At 50.6% G+C, this 21,083-nt stretch overlaps 1 protein-coding gene across 9 annotated transcripts in view; it reads right to left on the bottom strand.

Moving 5' to 3' along the window:
* The window catches only part of LOC127908694 (cytoplasmic FMR1-interacting protein 1 homolog), a 109,958-nt gene that overhangs the window by 31,044 nt on the left and 57,831 nt on the right, over nt 1-21,083 (bottom strand). For all 9 annotated transcript variants that reach the window (XM_052467740.1, XM_052467743.1, XM_052467748.1 and 6 more), the window contains 5 exons: nt 20,657-20,810; nt 19,309-19,465; nt 19,097-19,193; nt 15,059-15,135; nt 7,312-7,420 (listed from right to left, as the gene is read on the bottom strand). In XM_052467740.1, coding sequence (XP_052323700.1) covers nt 7,312-7,420; nt 15,059-15,135; nt 19,097-19,193; nt 19,309-19,465; nt 20,657-20,810 — 594 coding nt within the window. The remainder of the gene's footprint in view (nt 1-7,311; nt 7,421-15,058; nt 15,136-19,096; nt 19,194-19,308; nt 19,466-20,656; nt 20,811-21,083) is intronic.

The following is a 21,083-nucleotide window of genomic DNA, read 5'->3' as shown; positions in this document are numbered from 1 at the left end:
GGGATCAACATGAGACACAACCCAGGTAGGGGACTGTTAGGGAGAGTCGAGAGGAGAGGGACCAACATGAGACACAACCCAGGTAAGGGACTGTTAGGGAGAGTCGAGAGGAGAGGAACCAACATGAGACACAACCCAGGTAGGGGACTGTTAGGGAGAGTCGAGAGGAGAGGACCAACATGAGACACAACCCAGGTAGGGGACTGTTAGGGAGAGTCGAGAGGAGAGGAACCAACATGAGACACAACCCAGGTAGGGGACTGTTAGGGAGAGTCGAGAGGAGAGGGACCAACATGAGACACAACCCAGGTAGGGGACTGTTAGGGAGAGTCGAGAGGAGAGGACCAACATGAGACACAACCCAGACAGGGGACTGTTAGGGAGAGTCGAGAGGAGAGGACCAACATGAGACACAACCCAGACAGGGGACTGTTAGGGAGAGTCGAGAGGAGAGGACCAACATGAGACACAACCCAGGTAGGGGACTGTTAGGGAGAGTCGAGAGGAGAGGGACCAACATGAGACACAACCCAGACAGGGGACTGTTAGGGAGAGTCGAGAGGAGAGGGACCAACATGAGACACAACCCAGGTAGGGGACTGTTAGGGAGAGTCGAGAGGAGAGGGACCAACATGAGACACAACCCAGGTAGGGACTATTAGGGAGAGTCGAGAGGAGAGGGACCAACATGAGACACAACCCAGGTAGGGGACTGTTAGGGAGAGTCGGAGAGGACCAACATGAGACACAACCCAGGTAGGGGACTATTAGGGAGAGTCGAGAGGAGAGGATCAACATGAGACACAACCCAGGTAGGGGACTATTAGGGAGAGGAGAGGGACCAACATGAGACACAACAGACAGGGGACTGTTAGGGAGAGTCGAGAGGAGAGGGACCAACATGAGACACAACCCAGGTAGGGGACTGTTAGGGAGAGTCGAGAGGAGAGGGACCAACATGAGACACAACCCAGGTAGGGGACTGTTAGGGAGAGTCGAGAGGAGAGGGACCAACATGAGACACAACCCAGACAGGGGACTGTTAGGGAGAGTCGAGAGGAGGGGACCAACATGAGACACAACCCAGACAGGGGACTGTTAGGGAGAGTCGAGAGGAGAGGGACCAACATGAGACACAACCCAGGTAGGGGACTGTTAGGGAGAGTCGAGAGGAGAGGGACCAACATGAGACACAACCCAGGTAGGGGACTGTTAGGGAGAGTCGAGAGGAGAGGAACCAACATGAGACACAACCCAGGTAGGGGACTGTTAGGGAGAGTCGAGAGGAGAGGAACCAACATGACAGACAGACACACCCAGACAGGGGACTGTTAGGGAGAGTCGAGAGGAGAGGGACCAACATGAGACACAACCCAGGTAGGGGACTGTTAGGGAGAGTCGAGAGGAGAGGGACCAACATGACAGACAGACACAACCCAGACAGGGGACTGTTAGGGAGAGTCGAGAGGAGAGGACCAACATGAGACACAACCCAGGTAGGGGACTGTTAGGGAGAGTCGAGAGGAGAGGAACCAACATGAGACACAACCCAGACAGGGGACTGTTAGGGAGAGTCGAGAGGAGAGGGACCAACATGAGACACAACCCAGACAGGGGACTGTTAGGGAGAGTCGAGAGGAGAGGGACCAACATGAGACACAACCCAGGCAGGGGACTGTTAGGGAGAGTCGAGAGGAGAGGGACCAACATGAGACACAACCCAGACAGGGGACTGTTAGGGAGAGTCGAGAGGAGAGGAACCAACATGAGACACAACCCAGGTAGGGGACTGTTAGGGAGAGTCGAGAGGAGAGGGACCAACATGACAGACAGACACAACCCAGACAGGGGACTGTTAGGGAGAGTCGAGAGGAGAGGACCAACATGAGACACAACCCAGACAGGGGACTGTTAGGGAGAGTCGAGAGGAGAGGACCAACATGAGACACAACCCAGACAGGGGACTGTTAGGGAGAGTCGAGAGGAGAGGGACCAACATGAGACACAACCCAGACAGGGGACTGTTAGGGAGAGTCGAGAGGAGAGGGACCAACATGAGACACAACCCAGACAGGGGACTGTTAGGGAGAGTCGAGAGGAGAGGGACCAACATGAGACACAACCCAGACAGGGGACTGTTAGGGAGAGTCGAGAGGAGAGGGACCAACATGAGACACAACCCAGACAGGGGACTGTTAGGGAGAGTCGAGAGGAGAGGGACCAACATGAGACACAACCCAGGTAGGGGACTGTTAGGGAGAGTCGAGAGGAGAGGGACCAACATGAGACACAACCCAGACAGGGGACTGTTAGGGAGAGTCGAGAGGAGAGGAACCAACATGAGACACAACCCAGGTAGGGGACTGTTAGGGAGAGTCGAGAGGAGAGGGACCAACATGAGACACAACCCAGGTAGGGGACTGTTAGGGAGAGTCGAGAGGAGAGGGACCAACATGAGACACAACCCAGGTAGGGGACTGTTAGGGAGAGTCGAGAGGAGAGAAACCAACATGAGACACAACCCAGGTAGGGGACTGTTAGGGAGAGTCGAGAGGAGAGGAACCAACATGACAGACAGACACAACCCAGACAGGGGACTGTTAGGGAGAGTCGAGAGGAGAGGGACCAACATGAGACACAACCCAGGTAGGGGACTGTTAGGGAGAGTCGAGAGGAGAGGGACCAACATGACAGACAGACACAACCCAGACAGGGGACTGTTAGGGAGAGTCGAGAGGAGAGGACCAACATGAGACACAACCCAGGTAGGGGACTGTTAGGGAGAGTCGAGAGGAGAGGAACCAACATGAGACACAACCCAGACAGGGGACTGTTAGGGAGAGTCGAGAGGAGAGGGACCAACATGACAGACAGACACAACCCAGACAGGGGACTGTTACGGAGAGTCGAGAGGAGAGGGACCAACATGAGACACAACCCAGGTAGGGGACTGTTAGGGAGAGTCGAGAGGAGAGGGATCAACATGAGACACAACCCAGGTAGGGGACTGTTAGGGAGAGTCGAGAGGAGAGGGATCAACATGAGACACAACCCAGACAGGGGACTGTTAGGGAGAGTCGAGAGGAGAGGGATCAACATGAGACACAACCCAGACAGGGGACTGTTAGGGAGAGTCGAGAGGAGAGGGACCAACATGACAGACAGACACAACCCAGGTAGGGGACTGTTAGGGAGAGTCGAGAGGAGAGGGATCAACATGAGACACAACCCAGGTAGGGGACTGTTAGGGAGAGTCGAGAGGAGAGGGACCAACATGAGACACAACCCAGGTAAGGGACTGTTAGGGAGAGTCGAGAGGAGAGGAACCAACATGAGACACAACCCAGGTAGGGGACTGTTAGGGAGAGTCGAGAGGAGAGGGACCAACATGAGACACAACCCAGGTAGGGGACTGTTAGGGAGAGTCGAGAGGAGAGGAACCAACATGAGACACAACCCAGGTAGGGGACTGTTAGGGAGAGTCGAGAGGAGAGGGACCAACATGAGACACAACCCAGGTAGGGGACTGTTAGGGAGAGTCGAGAGGAGAGGGACCAACATGAGACACAACCCAGACAGGGGACTGTTAGGGAGAGTCGAGAGGAGAGGGACCAACATGAGACACAACCCAGACAGGGGACTGTTAGGGAGAGTCGAGAGGAGAGGGACCAACATGAGACACAACCCAGGTAGGGGACTGTTAGGGAGAGTCGAGAGGAGAGGGACCAACATGAGACACAACCCAGACAGGGGACTGTTAGGGAGAGTCGAGAGGAGAGGGACCAACATGAGACACAACCCAGGTAGGGGACTGTTAGGGAGAGTCGAGAGGAGAGGGACCAACATGAGACACAACCCAGGTAGGGGACTATTAGGGAGAGTCGAGAGGAGAGGGACCAACATGAGACACAACCCAGGTAGGGGACTGTTAGGGAGAGGAGAGGGACCAACATGAGACACAACCCAGGTAGGGGACTATTAGGGAGAGTCGAGAGGAGAGGGATCAACATGAGACACAACCCAGGTAGGGGACTATTAGGGAGAGGAGAGGGACCAACATGAGACACAACCCAGACAGGGGACTGTTAGGGAGAGTCGAGAGGAGAGGGACCAACATGAGACACAACCCAGGTAGGGGACTGTTAGGGAGAGTCGAGAGGAGAGGGACCAACATGAGACACAACCCAGGTAGGGGACTGTTAGGGAGAGTCGAGAGGAGAGGGACCAACATGAGACACAACCCAGACAGGGGACTGTTAGGGAGAGTCGAGAGGAGAGGGACCAACATGAGACACAACCCAGACAGGGGACTGTTAGGGAGAGTCGAGAGGAGAGGGACCAACATGAGACACAACCCAGGTAGGGGACTGTTAGGGAGAGTCGAGAGGAGAGGGACCAACATGAGACACAACCCAGGTAGGGGACTGTTAGGGAGAGTCGAGAGGAGAGAAACCAACATGAGACACAACCCAGGTAGGGGACTGTTAGGGAGAGTCGAGAGGAGAGGAACCAACATGACAGACAGACACAACCCAGACAGGGGACTGTTAGGGAGAGTCGAGAGGAGAGGGACCAACATGAGACACAACCCAGGTAGGGGACTGTTAGGGAGAGTCGAGAGGAGAGGGACCAACATGACAGACAGACACAACCCAGACAGGGGACTGTTAGGGAGAGTCGAGAGGAGAGGGACCAACATGAGACACAACCCAGGTAGGGGACTGTTAGGGAGAGTCGAGAGGAGAGGAACCAACATGAGACACAACCCAGACAGGGGACTGTTAGGGAGAGTCGAGAGGAGAGGGACCAACATGACAGACAGACACAACCCAGACAGGGGACTGTTAGGGAGAGTCGAGAGGAGAGGGACCAACATGAGACACAACCCAGGTAGGGGACTGTTAGGGAGAGTCGAGAGGAGAGGATCAACATGAGACACAACCCAGGTAGGGGACTGTTAGGGAGAGTCGAGAGGAGAGGGATCAACATGAGACACAACCCAGACAGGGGACTGTTAGGGAGAGTCGAGAGGAGAGGGATCAACATGAGACACAACCCAGACAGGGGACTGTTAGGGAGAGTCGAGAGGAGAGGGACCAACATGACAGACAGACACAACCCAGGTAGGGGACTGTTAGGGAGAGTCGAGAGGAGAGGGATCAACATGAGACACAACCCAGGTAGGGGACTGTTAGGGAGAGTCGAGAGGAGAGGGACCAACATGAGACACAACCCAGGTAAGGGACTGTTAGGGAGAGTCGAGAGGAGAGGAACCAACATGAGACACAACCCAGGTAGGGGACTGTTAGGGAGAGTCGAGAGGAGAGGGACCAACATGAGACACAACCCAGGTAGGGGACTGTTAGGGAGAGTCGAGAGGAGAGGAACCAACATGAGACACAACCCAGGTAGGGGACTGTTAGGGAGAGTCGAGAGGAGAGGGACCAACATGAGACACAACCCAGGTAGGGGACTGTTAGGGAGAGTCGAGAGGAGAGGGACCAACATGAGACACAACCCAGACAGGGGACTGTTAGGGAGAGTCGAGAGGAGAGGGACCAACATGAGACACAACCCAGACAGGGGACTGTTAGGGAGAGTCGAGAGGAGAGGGACCAACATGAGACACAACCCAGGTAGGGGACTGTTAGGGAGAGTCGAGAGGAGAGGGACCAACATGAGACACAACCCAGACAGGGGACTGTTAGGGAGAGTCGAGAGGAGAGGGACCAACATGAGACACAACCCAGGTAGGGGACTGTTAGGGAGAGTCGAGAGGAGAGGGACCAACATGAGACACAACCCAGGTAGGGGACTATTAGGGAGAGTCGAGAGGAGAGGGACCAACATGAGACACAACCCAGACAGGGGACTGTTAGGGAGAGTCGAGAGGGACCAACATGAGACACAACCCAGGTAGGGGACTATTAGGGAGAGTCGAGAGGAGAGGGACCAACATGAGACACAACCCAGGTAGGGGACTGTTAGGGAGAGGAGAGGGACCAACATGAGACACAACCCAGGTAGGGGACTATTAGGGAGAGTCGAGAGGAGAGGGATCAACATGAGACACAACCCAGGTAGGGGACTATTAGGGAGAGGAGAGGGACCAACATGAGACACAACCCAGACAGGGGACTGTTAGGGAGAGTCGAGAGGAGAGGACCAACATGAGACACAACCCAGGTAGGGGACTGTTAGGGAGAGTCGAGAGGAGAGGGACCAACATGAGACACAACCCAGGTAGGGGACTGTTAGGGAGAGTCGAGAGGAGAGGGACCAACATGAGACACAACCCAGACAGGGGACTGTTAGGGAGAGTCGAGAGGAGAGGGACCAACATGAGACACAACCCAGACAGGGGACTGTTAGGGAGAGTCGAGAGGAGAGGGACCAACATGAGACACAACCCAGACAGGGGACTGTTAGGGAGAGTCGAAAGGAGAGGGACCAACATGAGACACAACCCAGGTAGGGGACTGTTAGGGAGAGTCGAGAGGAGAGGGACCAACATGAGACACAACCCAGGTAGGGGACTGTTAGGGAGAGTCGTGAGGAGAGGAACCAACATGAGACACAACCCAGGTAGGGGACTGTTAGGGAGAGTCGAGAGGAGAGGGACCAACATGAGACACAACCCAGGTAGGGGACTGTTAGGGAGAGTCGAGAGGAGAGGGATCAACATGAGACACAACCCAGGTAGGGGACTGTTAGGGAGAGTCGAGAGGAGAGGAACCAACATGAGACACAACCCAGGTAGGGGACTGTTAGGGAGAGTCGAGAGGAGAGGAACCAACATGAGACACAACCCAGGTAGGGGACTGTTAGGGAGAGTCGAGAGGAGAGGGACCAACATGAGACACAACCCAGACAGGGGACTGTTAGGGAGAGTCGAGAGGAGAGGAACCAACATGAGACACAACCCAGGTAGGGGACTGTTAGGGAGAGTCGAGAGGAGAGGGACCAACATGACACACAACCCAGACAGACAAGGACTACATGAAGTAAAGAGAGAGGCAAACACTGGGATGGGGAGTAGTGGAGTAGTGGGGGAGTAGTGGAGTAGTGGGGGAGTAGTGGAGTAGTGGGGGAGTAGTGGAGTAGTGGGGAGTAGTGGGGGAGTAGTGGAGTAGGGGGAAGTAGTGGAGTAGTGGGGAATAGTGGAGTAGTGGGGAGTAGTGGGGAGTAGTGGAGTAGTGGGGGAGTAGTGGGTTGAGTAGTGGGGGAGTAGTGGAGTAGTGGGGGGAGTAGTGGGTTGAGTAGGAGTGGAGTAGTGGGGGGAGGGGTAGGGGTCAGAGGTCAGGAGGTTACCTGAACGTGGCGTTGTTTCAGCAGGGTCTCGTAGCGGTTGGACGCGGGCCAGGGGATGTTGGCTCCCTGGTTCTTACAGTCCGCTCTCAGACGCTTGTCCAGCAGCAGACTGAGGAGAAGAGAAACACCATGTAAACAATTAGACAGAGAGAGACCCCACTTTAGACGAGTTAAACACGCTGGGCAGAAGGGTACAGAGGTCAAAGGGCAATCTCCTGTAAACAGCTGAGAGATAGGGGTGGAGAAACACAACCACCTCTGGAAGTTTGGCCAAAAACAAGTCATCACGAGAACAAAAAACAAGTCTGTGTATCTGTAGGGTGTCGGAAACACCAAGACTCACATACAGACCATTTCAGAAGGGCCAGTATTGAATGAGGAGGACACACGTAGAAGGGCCAGTATTGAATGAGGACACATGTAGAAGGGCCAGTATTGAATGAGGAGGACACATGTAGAAGGGCCAGTATTGAATGAGGACACATGTAGAAGGGCCAGTATTGAATGAGGACACATGTAGAAGGGCCAGTATTGAATGAGTAGGACACATGTAGAAGGGCCAGTATTGAATGAGTAGGACACATGTAGAAGGGCCAGTGTTGAATGAGGACACATGTAGAAGGGCCAGTGTTGAATGAGGACACATGTAGAAGGGCCAGTATTGAATGAGGACACATGTAGAAGGGCCAGTATTGAATGAGGAGGACACACATAGAAGGGCCAGTATTGAATGAGGAGGACACATGTAGAAGGGCCAGTATTGAATGAGGAGGACACATGTAGAAGAGCCAGTATTGAATGAGGAGGACACATGTAGAAGAGCCAGTGTTGAATGAGGACACATGTAGAAGGGCCAGTATTGAATAAGGAGGACACATGTAGAAGGGCCAGTATTGAATGAGGACACACGTAGAAGGGCCAGTATTGAATGAGGAGGACACATGTAGAAGGGCCAGTATTGAATGAGGAGGACACATGTAGAAGGGCCAGTATTGAATGAGGAGGACACATGTAGAAGAGCCAGTATTGAATGAGGAGGACACATGTAGAAGAGCCAGTATTGAATGAGGAGGACACATGTAGAAGAGCCAGTATTGAATGAGGAGGACACATGTAGAAGAGCCAGTATTGAATGAGGAGGACACATGTAGAAGAGCCAGTATTGAATGAGGACACATGTAGAAGGGCCAGTATTGAATGAGGAGGACACATGTAGAAGGGCCAGTATTGAATGAGGAGGACACATGTAGAAGGGCCAGTATTGAATGAGGAGGACACATGTAGAAGGGCCAGTATTGAATGAGGAGGACACATGTAGAAGGGCCAGTATTGAATGAGGAGGACACATGTAGAAGAGCCAGTATTGAATGAGGAGGACACATGTAGAAGAGCCAGTATTGAATGAGGAGGACACATGTAGAAGAGCCAGTATTGAATGAGGAGGACACATGTAGAAGAGCCAGTATTGAATGAGGAGGACACATGTAGAAGGGCCAGTATTGAATGAGGACACACGTAGAAGGGCCAGTATTGAATGAGGAGGACACACGTAGAAGGGCCAGTATTGAATGAGGAGGACACATGTAGAAGGGCCAGTATTGAATGAGGAGGACACACGTAGAAGGGCCAGTATTGAATGAGGAGGACACACGTAGAAGGGCCAGTATTGAATGAGGAGGACACACGTAGAAGGGCCAGTATTGAATGAGGAGGACACACGTAGAAGGGCCAGTATTGAATGAGGAGGACACATATAGAAGGGCCAGTATTGAATGAGGAGGACACATGTAGAAGGGCCAGTATTGAATGAGGACACATGTAGAAGGGCCAGTATTGAATGAGGAGGACACACGTAGAAGGGCCAGTATTGAATGAGGAGGACACACGTAGAAGGGCCAGTATTGAATGAGGAGGACACACGTAGAAGGGCCAGTATTGAATGAGGAGGACACACGTAGAAGGGCCAGTATTGAATGAGGAGGACACATGTAGAAGAGCCAGTATTGAATGAGGAGGACACGTAGAAGGGCCAGTATTGAATGAGGAGGACACACGTAGAAGGGCCAGTATTGAATGAGGAGGACACATGTAGAAGGGCCAGTATTGAATGAGGAGGACACACGTAGAAGGGCCAGTATTGAATGAGGAGGACACACGTAGAAGGGCCAGTATTGAATGAGGAGGACACACGTAGAAGGGCCAGTATTGAATGAGGAGGACACATGTAGAAGAGCCAGTATTGAATGAGGAGGACACGTAGAAGGGCCAGTATTGAATGAGGAGGACACACGTAGAAGGGCCAGTATTGAATGAGGAGGACACATGTAGAAGGGCCAGTATTGAATGAGGAGGACACATGTAGAAGGGCCAGTATTGAATGAGGAGGACACATGTAGAAGGGCCAGTATTGAATGAGGAGGACACACGTAGAAGGGCCAGTATTGAATAAGGAGGACACATGTAGAAGAGCCAGTATTGAATGAGGAGGCCACATGTAGAAGAGCCAGTATTGAATGAGGAGGACACATGTAGAAGAGCCAGTATTGAATGAGGACACATGTAGAAGGGCCAGTATTGAATGAGGAGGACACATGTAGAAGGGCCAGTATTGAATGAGGAGGACACATGTAGAAGGGCCAGTATTGAATGAGGAGGACACATGTAGAAGGGCCAGTATTGAATGAGGAGGACACATGTAGAAGGGCCAGTATTGAATGAGGAGGACACATGTAGAAGGGCCAGTATTGAATGAGGAGGACACATGTAGAAGGGCCAGTATTGAATGAGGAGGGCACATGTAGAAGGGCCAGTATTGAATGAGGAGGACACATGTAGAAGAGCCAGTATTGAATGAGGAGGACACATGTAGAAGGGCAGTATTGAATGAGGAGGACACATGTAGAAGGGCCAGTATTGAATGAGGAGGACACATGTAGAAGGGCCAGTATTGAATGAGGACACATGTAGAAGGGCCAGTATTGAATGAGGAGGACACACGTAGAAGGGCCAGTATTGAATGAGGAGGACACACGTAGAAGGGCCAGTATTGAATGAGGAGGACACATGTAGAAGAGCCAGTATTGAATGAGGAGGACACATGTAGAAGGGCCAGTATTGAATGAGGAGGACACATGTAGAAGGGCCAGTATTGAATGAGGAGGACACATGTAGAAGGGCCAGTATTGAATGAGGAGGACACATGTAGAAGGGCCAGTATTGAATGAGGAGGACACATGTAGAAGGGCCAGTATTGAATGAGGAGGACACATGTAGAAGGGCCAGTATTGAATGAGGAGGACACATGTAGAAGGGCCAGTATTGAATGAGGAGGACACATGTAGAAGGGCCAGTATTGAATGAGGAGGACACATGTAGAAGGGCCAGTATTGAATGAGGAGGACACATGTAGAAGGGCCAGTAGTTCTTCTTGAGGACTTATAAGGAACTGGGGACACTGTAGATTTGAAATCACCCCCTAAAATCAGACAACTGGAATCTAAAATGGGTATAGCAGATAAAAAGGTAGAAATTAAATGAATCTAAAATGTGCATAAACACTGTCCAAAACAACAGTTGACCAGGGTAGTTAGAGCATAAACACTGTCCAAAACAACAGTTGACCAGGGTAGTTAGTGCATAAACACTGTCCAAAACAACAGTTGACCAGGGTAGTTAGTGCATAAACACTGTCCAAAACAACAGTTGACCAGGGTAGTTAGTGCATAAACACTGTCCAAAACAACAGGTGACCAGGGTAGTTAGAGCATAAACACTGTCCAAAACAACAGTTGACCAGGGTAGTTAGAGCATAAACACTGTCCAAAACAACAGGTGACCAGGGTAGTTAGTGCATAAACACTGTCCAATACTACAGTTGACCAGGGTAGTTAGTGCATAAACACTGTCCAAAACAACAGTTGACCAGGGTAGTTAGAGCATAAACACTGTCCAAAACAACAGTTGACCAGGGTAGTTAGAGCATAAACACTGTCCAAAACAACAGTTGACCAGGGTAGTTAGTGCATAAACACTGTCCAAAACAACAGTTGACCAGGGTAGTTAGAGCATAAACACTGTCCAAAACAACAGTTGACCAGGGTAGTTAGAGCATAAACACTGTCCAAAACAACAGGTGACCAGGGTAGTTAGTGCATAAACACTGTCCAATACTACAGTTGACCAGGGTAGTTAGTGCATAAACACTGTCCAAAACAACAGTTGACCAGGGTAGTTAGAGCATAAACACTGTCCAAAACAACAGTTGACCAGGGTAGTTAGTGCATAAACACTGTCCAAAACAACAGTTGACCAGGGTAGTTAGTGCATAAACACTGTCCAAAACAACAGTTGACCAGGGTAGTTAGTGCATAAACACTGTCCAAAACAACAGTTGACCAGGGTAGTTAGTGCATAAACACTGTCCAAAACAACAGGTGACCAGGGTAGTTAGTGCATAAACACTGTCCAAAACAACAGGTGACCAGGGTAGTTAGAGCATAAACACTGTCCAAAACAACAGTTGACCAGGGTAGTTAGAGCATAAACACTGTCCAAAACAACAGTTGACCAGGGTAGTTAGTGCATAAACACTGTCCAAAACAACAGGTGACCAGGGTAGTTAGTGCATAAACACTGTCCAAAACAACAGTTGACCAGGGTAGTTAGAGCATAAACACTGTCCAAAACAACAGTTGACCAGGGTAGTTAGTGCATAAACACTGTCCAAAACAACAGTTGACCAGGGTAGTTAGTGCATAAACACTGTCCAAAACAACAGTTGACCAGGGTAGTTAGAGCATAAACACTGTCCAAAACAACAGTTGACCAGGGTAGTTAGAGCATAAACACTGTCCAAAACAACAGTTGACCAGGGTAGTTAGTGCATAAACACTGTCCAAAACAACAGTTGACCAGGGTAGTTAGAGCATAAACACTGTCCAAAACAACAGTTGACCAGGGTAGTTAGAGCATAAACACTGTCCAAAACAACAGGTGACCAGGGTAGTTAGTGCATAAACACTGTCCAATACTACAGTTGACCAGGGTAGTTAGTGCATAAACACTGTCCAAAACAACAGTTGACCAGGGTAGTTAGAGCATAAACACTGTCCAAAACAACAGTTGACCAGGGTAGTTAGAGCATAAACACTGTCCAAAACAACAGTTGACCAGGGTAGTTAGTGCATAAACACTGTCCAAAACAACAGTTGACCAGGGTAGTTAGTGCATAAACACTGTCCAAAACAACAGTTGACCAGGGTAGTTAGAGCATAAACACTGTCCAAAACAACAGTTGACCAGGGTAGTTAGAGCATAAACACTGTCCAAAACAACAGGTGACCAGGGTAGTTAGTGCATAAACACTGTCCAAAACAACAGTTGACCAGGGTAGTTAGAGCATAAACACTGTCCAAAACAACAGTTGACCAGGGTAGTTAGTGCATAAACACTGTCCAAAACAACAGTTGACCAGGGTAGTTAGTGCATAAACACTGTCCAAAACAGTTGACCAGGGTAGTTAGTGCATAAACACTGTCCAAAACAACAGTTGACCAGGGTAGTTAGTGCATAAACACTGTCCAAAACAACAGTTGACCAGGGTAGTTAGAGCATAAACACTGTCCAAAACAACAGTTGACCAGGGTAGTTAGAGCATAAACACTGTCCAAAACAACAGGTGACCAGGGTAGTTAGAGCATAAACACTGTCCAAAACAACAGTTGACCAGGGTAGTTAGTGCATAAACACTGTCCAAAACAACAGTTGACCAGGGTAGTTAGAGCATAAACACTGTCCAAAACAACAGTTGACCAGGGTAGTTAGAGCATAAACACTGTCCAAAACAACAGTTGACCAGGGTAGTTAGTGCATAAACACTGTCCAAAACAACAGTTGACCAGGGTAGTTAGAGCATAAACACTGTCCAAAACAACAGTTGACCAGGGTAGTTAGTGCATAAACACTGTCCAAAACAACAGTTGACCAGGGTAGTTAGTGCATAAACACTGTCCAAAACAACAGTTGACCAGGGTAGTTAGAGCATAAACACTGTCCAAAACAACAGTTGACCAGGGTAGTTAGAGCATAAACACTGTCCAAAACAACAGTTGACCAGGGTAGTTAGTCCCTTTGATGTTCCACGATATGTACTTCATAAACACTATACTTCATGCTATTATTTCTGCCACCCGGAGCACCCCCATTACACACCCGTCATTAAGCAAGGAATACCCCAAACCACCAGGGTAACACCAGGCAGGGTAACACCAGGCAGGGTAACACCAGGGTAACACCAGGCAGGGTAACACCAGGCAGGGTAACACCAGGCAGGGTAACACCAGGCAGGGTAACACCAGGCAGGGTAACACCAGGGTAACACCAGGCAGGGTAACACCAGGCAGAGTAACACCAGGGTAACACCAGGGTAACACCAGGCAGGGTAACACCAGGCAGGGTAACACCAGGGTAACACCAGGCAGGGTAACACCAGGCAGGGTAACACCAGGGTAACACCAGGCAGGGTAACACCAGGCAGGGTAACACCAGGGTAACACCAGGCAGGGTAACACCAGGGTAACACCAGGCAGGGTAACACCAGGGTAACACCAGGGTAACACCTGGGTAACACCAGGGTAACACCAGGCAGGGTAACACCAGGGTAACACCAGGCAGGGTAACACCAGGCAGGGTAACACCTGGGTAACACCAGGGTAACACCAGGCAGGGTAACACCAGGCAGGGTAACACCAGGGTAACACCAGGCAGGGTAACACCAGGGTAACACCAGGCAGGATAACACCAGGGTAACACCAGGCAGGGTAACACCAGGCAGGGTAACACCAGGCAGGGTAACACCAGGGTAACACCAGGGTAACACCAGGCAGGGTAACACCAGGGTAACACCTGGATAACACCAGGCAGGGTAACACCAGGCAGGGTAACACCAGGCAGGGTAACACCAGGCAGGGTAACACCAGGGTAACACCAGGATAACACCACGGTAACACCACGGTAACACCAGGGTAACACCAGGGTAACACCTGGATAACACCAGGCAGGGTAACACCAGGGTAACACCAGGCAGGGTAACACCAGGCAGGGTAACACCAGGGTAACACCAGGGTAACACCAGGCAGGGTAACACCAGGGTAACACCAGGCAGGGTAACACCAGGGTAACACCAGGCAGGGTAACACCAGGCAGGGTAACACCAGGCAGGGTAACACCAGGGTAACACCAGGGTAACACCAGGCAGGGTAACACCAGGGTAACACCAGGCAGGGTAACACCAGGCAGGGTAACACCAGGGTAAAACCAGGGTAACACCAGGGTAACACCAGGCAGGGTAACACCAGGCAGGGTAACACCAGGGTAACACCAGGCAGGGTAACACCAGGGTAACACCAGGCAGGGTAACACCAGGCAGGGTAACACCAGGCAGGGTAACACCAGGCAGGGTAACACCAGGGTAACACCAGGGTAACACCAGGCAGGGTAACACCAGGCAGGGTAACACCAGGGTAAAACCAGGGTAACACCAGGGTAACACCAGGCAGGGTAACACCAGGCAGGGTAACACCAGGGTAACACCAGGCAGGGTAACACCAGGGTAACACCAGGCAGGGTAACACCAGGCAGGGTAACACCAGGGTAACACCAGGCAGGGTAACACCAGGCAGGGTAACACCAGGGTAACACCAGGGTAAATCAACTGAAAATACAAAATGACAACAGAAATGTAACGTACCTTCCAGCTAGAATCTTGTAGTAGGCAAATATCTGATCAGCCAGCTTGTAGACAAACTGATCAAAACACAGGTTGACCTGCAGAGGATATCAGAGAGGAAGTACAGTATCAGTCATCATCACAACACAGGTTGACCTGCAGAGGATATCAGAGAGGAAGTACAGTATCAGTCATCATCACAACACAGGTTGACCTGCAGAGGATGTCAGAGAGGAAGTACAGTATCAGTCATCATCACAACACAGGTTGACCTGCAGAGGATGTCAGAGAGGAAGTACAGTATCAGTCATCATCACAACACAGGTTGACCTGCAGAGGATATCAGAGAGGAAGTACAGTATCAGTCATCACAACACAGGTTGACCTGCAGAGGATGTCAGAGAGGAAGTACAGTATCAGTCATCATCACAACACAGGTTGACCTGCAGAGGATATCAGAGAGGAAGTACAGTATCAGTCATCATCACAACACAGGTTGACCTGCAGAGGATGTCAGAGAGGAAGTACAGTATCAGTCATCATCACAACACAGGTTGACCTGCAGAGGATGTCAGAGAGGAAGTACAGTATCAGTCATCATCACAACACAGGTTGACCTGCAGAGGATGTCAGAGAGGAAGTACAGTATCAGTCATCAACACAGGTTGACCTGCAGAGGATGTCAGAGGAAGTACAGTATCAGTCATCATCACAACACAGGTTGACCTGTAGAGGATGTCAGAGAGGAAGTACAGTATCAGTCATCATCACAACACAGGTTGACCTGTAGAGGATGTCAGAGAGGAAGTACAGTATCAGTCATCATCACAACACAGGTTGACCTGCAGAGGATGTCAGAGAGGAAGTACAGTATCAGTCATCATCACAACACAGGTTGACCTGCAGAGGATATCAGAGAGGAAGTACAGTATCAGTCATCATCACAACACAGGTTGACCTGTAGAGGATGTCAGAGAGGAAGTACAGTATCAGTCATCATCACAACACAGGTTGACCTGCAGAGGATGTCAGAGAGGAAGTACAGTATCAGTCATCATCACAACACAGGTTGACCTGCAGAGGATGTCAGAGAGGAAGTACAGCATCAGTCATCATCACAACACAGGTTGACCTGTAGAGGATGTCAGAGAGGAAGTACAGTATCAGTCATCATCACAACACAGGTTGACCTGTAGAGGATATCAGAGGAAGTACAGTATCAGTCATCATCACAACACAGGTTGACCTGCAGAGGATGTCAGAGAGGAAGTACAGTATCAGTCATCAACACAGGTTGACCTGCAGAGGATGTCAGAGAGGAAGTACAGTATCAGTCATCATCACAACACAGGTTGACCTGTAGAGGATGTCAGAGAGGAAGTACAGTATCAGTCATCATCACAACACAGGTTGACCTGTAGAGGATGTCAGAGAGGAAGTACAGTATCAGTCATCAACACAGGTTGACCTGCAGAGGATGTCAGAGAGGAAGTACAGTATCAGTCATCATCACAACACAGGTTGACCTGTAGAGGATGTCATAGAGGAAGTACAGTATCAGTCATCATCACAACACAGGTTGACCTGCAGAGGATGTCAGAGAGGAAGTACAGTATCAGTCATCACCACAACACAGGTTGACCTGTAGAGGATGTCAGAGAGGAAGTACAGTATCAGTCATCACAACACAGGTTGACCTGCAGAGGATGTCAGAGAGGAAGTACAGTATCAGTCATCACCACAACACAGGTTGACCTGTAGAGGATGTCAGAGAGGAAGTACAGTATCAGTCATCATCACAACACAGGTTGACCTGTAGAGGATGTCAGAGAGGAAGTACAGTATCAGTCATCACCACAACACAGGTTGACCTGTAGAGGATGTCAGAGAGGAAGTACAGTATCAGTCATCATCACAACACAGGTTGACCTGCAGAGGATGTCAGAGAGGAAGTACAGTATCAGTCATCATCACAACACAGGTTGACCTGTAGAGGATGTCAGAGAGGAAGTACAGTATCAGTCATCATCACAACACAGGTTGACCTGTAGAGGATGTCAGAGAGGAAGTACAGTATCAGTCATCATCACAACACAGGTTGACCTGCAGAGGATGTCAGAGGAAGTACAGTATCAGTCATCATCACAACACAGGTTGACCTGCAGAGGATGTCAGAGGAAGTACAGTATCAGTCATCATCACAACACAGGTTGACCTGCAGAGGATGTCAGAGAGGAAGTACAGTATCAGTCATCATCACAACACAGGTTGACCTGCAGAGGATGTCAGAGGAAGTACAGTATCAGTCATCATCATCACAGGTTGACCTGCAGAGGATGTCAGAGAGGAAGTACAGTATCAGTCATCATCACAACACAGGTTGACCTGCAGAGGATATCATAGAGGAAGTACAGTATCAGTCATCATCAAGGTTGACCTGCAGAGGATGTCAGAGAGGAAGTACAGTATCAGTCATCATCACAACACAGGTTGACCTGCAGAGGATATCATAGAGGAAGTACAGTATCAGTCATCATCAAGGTTGACCTGCAGAGGATGTCAGAGAGGAAGTACATTATCAGTCATCATCAAGGTTGACCTGCAGAGGATGTCAGAGAGGAAGTACAGTATCAGTCATCATCAAGGTTGACCTGCAGAGGATGTCAGAGAGGAAGTACATTATCAGTCATCATCAAGGTTGACCTGCAGAGGATGTCAGAGAGGAAGTACATTATCAGTCATCATCAAGGTTGACCTGAGGTAAGGGGATGTAATTTGGGTCAGTGATTGTTGGCCTGGCAGGAGGCTGTATTTCCATTCAAATCGACATCTAATGTTACTAGTACATGACTAGTTACCTCTGCTGTAGTGATGACTAGTTACCTCTGCTGTAGTGATCACTAGTTACCTCTGCTGTAGTGATCACTAGTTACCTCTGCTGTAGTGATCACTAGTTACCTCTGCTGTAGTGATCACTAGTTACCTCTGCTGTAGTGATCACTAGTTACCTCTGCTGTAGTGATCACTAGTTACCTCTGCTGTAGTGATCACTAGTTACCTCTGCTGTAGTGATCACTAGTTACCTCTGCTGTAGTGATCACTAGTTACCTCTGCTGTAGTGATGACTAGTTACCTCTGCTGTAGTGATGACTAGTTACCTCTGCTGTAGTGATCACTAGTTACCTCTGCTGTAGTGATCACTAGTTACCTCCGCTGTAGTGATCACTAGTTACCTCTGCTGTAGTGATCACTAGTTACCTCTGCTGTAGTGATCACTAGTTACCTCTGCTGTAGTGATCACTAGTTACCTCTGCTGTAGTGATCACTAGTTACCTCTGCTGTAGTGATCACTAGTTACCTCCGCTGTAGTGATCACTAGTTACCTCCGCTGTAGTGATCACTAGTTACCTCCGCTGTAGTGATCACTAGTTACCTCTGCTGTAGTGATCACTAGTTACCTCTGCTGTAGTGATCACTAGTTACCTCTGCTGTAGTGATCACTAGTTACCTCTGCTGTAGTGATGACTAGTCTAACGGTGAACTACATACCTCTGCTTCTATCTCATCGTAGAGGAACTGCTTCTTGAACTTGGTCAGGGCGTAGTGGGCACTAGTCTAACGGTGAACTACATACCTCTGCTTCTATCTCATCGTAGAGGAACTGCTTCTTGAACTTGGTCAGGGCGTAGTGGGCACTAGTCTAACGGTGAACTACATACCTCTGCTTCTATCTCATCGTAGAGGAACTGCTTCTTGAACCTGGTCAGGGCGTAGTGGGCACTAGTCTAACGGTGAACTACATACCTCTGCTTCTATCTCATCGTAGAGGAACTGCTTCTTGAACCTGGTCAGGGCGTAGTGGGCACTAGTCTAACGGTGAACTACATACCTCTGCTTCTATCTCATCGTAGAGGAACTGCTTCTTGAACTTGGTCAGGGCGTAGTGGGCACTAGTCTAACGGTGAACTACATACCTCTGCTTCTATCTCATCGTAGAGGAACTGCTTCTTGAACTTGGTCAGGGCGTAGTGGGCACTAGTCTAACGGTGAACTACATACCTCTGCTTCTATCTCATCGTAGAGGAACTGCTTCTTGAACTTGGTCAGGGCGTAGTGGGCACTGTCATTATAGAGGTCCAGAGGATACAGCACATACCTGGGGGACAGACACTTCATGAGACTGGCTCTGGATGGACGACTCTGTGTGTGTGTGTGTGTGTGTGTGTGTGTGTGTGTGTGTGTGTGTGTGTGTGTGTGTGTGTGCTCCTTACTCCATCATAGAGGCCTCCTTGGTCTCCAGTATGTGGTCTGTGAGGATCCAGGGCATGGACATTTCGATGGGGAACTGGATCCTGCGCCCCATGGTCAGCTCCAGGAAGAACTCTCTGAACCACAGCTGAGACAGGTCACAGCACTGCTGTAGGGTCTCTGTTAGGGGACAGAGGGTTAGGGGGGGGGACAGGGGGTTAGAGAGGGGCAGACGGAGAGTTAGGGGGGACAGAGGGTTAGGGAGGGACAGGGGGTTAGAGAGGGGACAGAGGGTTAGGGAGGGGACAGGGGTTAGAGAGGATAAACGGAGGGTTAGGGGGAAACGGAGGGTTAGGGGACAAACGGAGGGTTAAGGGGACAAACGGAGGGTTAAAGGGACAGACGGAGGGTTAGAGGACAAACGGAGGGTTAAAGGGGGACAAACGGAGGGTTAGGGGACAAACGGAGGGTTAGAGGGGCAAACGGAGGGTTAGGGGGACAAACGGAGGGTTAGGGGACAAACGGAGGGTTAGGGGACAAACGGAGGGTTAAAGGGGACAAACGGAAGGGTTAAAGAGACAAACGGAGGGTTAGGGGGGGACAGACGGAGGGTTAGGGGGACAGACGGAGGGTTAGGGGGGGACAGACGGAGGGTTAGGGGGGGACAGACGGAGGGTTAGGGGGACAAACGGAGGGTTAGGGGACAGACGGAGGGTTAAAGGGACAAACGGAGGTTAGGGGACAAACGGAAGGGATTAAAGAGGACAAACGGAGGGTTAGAGGGCAAACGGAAGGGTTAGGGGGCAAACGGAGGGTTAGGGGACAAACGGAGGGTTAGGGGGACAGACGGAGGGTTAGGGGGACAAACGGAGGGTTAGGGGACAGACGGAGGGTTAGGGGACAGAACGGAAGGGTTAGAGGGACAAACGGAGGGTTAGGGGGACAAACGAAGGGTTAAAGGGGACAAACGGAAGGTTAAAGGGGACAAACGGAGGGTTAGGGGACAAACGGAGGGTTAGGGGACAAACGGAGGGTTAGGGGGCAAACGGAGGGTTAGGGGACAGACGGAGGGTTAAAGGGACAAACGGAGGGTTAGGGGGCAAACGGAGGGTTAGGGAGACAGACGGAGGGTTAGGGGGACAAACGGAGGGTTAGGGGGACAAACGGAGGGTTAGGGGACAAACGGAGGGTTAAAGGGGACAAACGGAGGGTTAGGGGACAGACGGAGGGTTAGGGGGGACAAACGGAGGGTTAGGGGGACAGACGGAGGGTTAGGGGGACAGACGGAGGGTTAGGGGGGGACAGACGGAGGATTAGGGGTAGAGAGGGAACAGGGAGAGACAGAGCAGGATGGTTCTGTAAACTCCTTACCGCTGAAGTTGAGCAGGTGAGTATAGAAGAAGGACTCTCTGTGGAACTTCTCCATATCCATGATGGTGGGTCCCTCCAGACAGCTGCGGAGAGTCTTCTTAGAACCACTCTTATCAGCTATCAGAGACTCCAGCATGGTACGAACCATGTACAGCTACAGAGGAGGAGGAGGAGGAGGAGGAGGAGGAGGAGGAGGAGGAGGAGAGGACATTAAACGAAAAGCCCAGGAGGCCAGACGTTGCAGAGATACTGGAACAGGCACACCATGTTGTGTTTCTCACTACTAAGATCCATCCTGAAACCATGTGCTGAGAGAGACCCGAGGGTGCTGAGAGAGAGAGAGAGGCCGAGGGTGCTGAGAGAGAGAGAGAGAGAGAGAGGCCGAGGGTGCTGAGAGAGAGACCGAGGGTGCTGAGAGAGAGAGAGA

The sequence above is a fragment of the Oncorhynchus keta genome, chromosome 1 (assembly GCF_023373465.1).
Source record: "Oncorhynchus keta strain PuntledgeMale-10-30-2019 chromosome 1, Oket_V2, whole genome shotgun sequence".
NCBI classification, from domain to species: domain Eukaryota; kingdom Metazoa; phylum Chordata; class Actinopteri; order Salmoniformes; family Salmonidae; genus Oncorhynchus; species Oncorhynchus keta.
The sequence above is the reverse complement of the archived record's forward strand: the minus strand, read 5'-3'. Positions and strand labels throughout refer to the sequence as shown.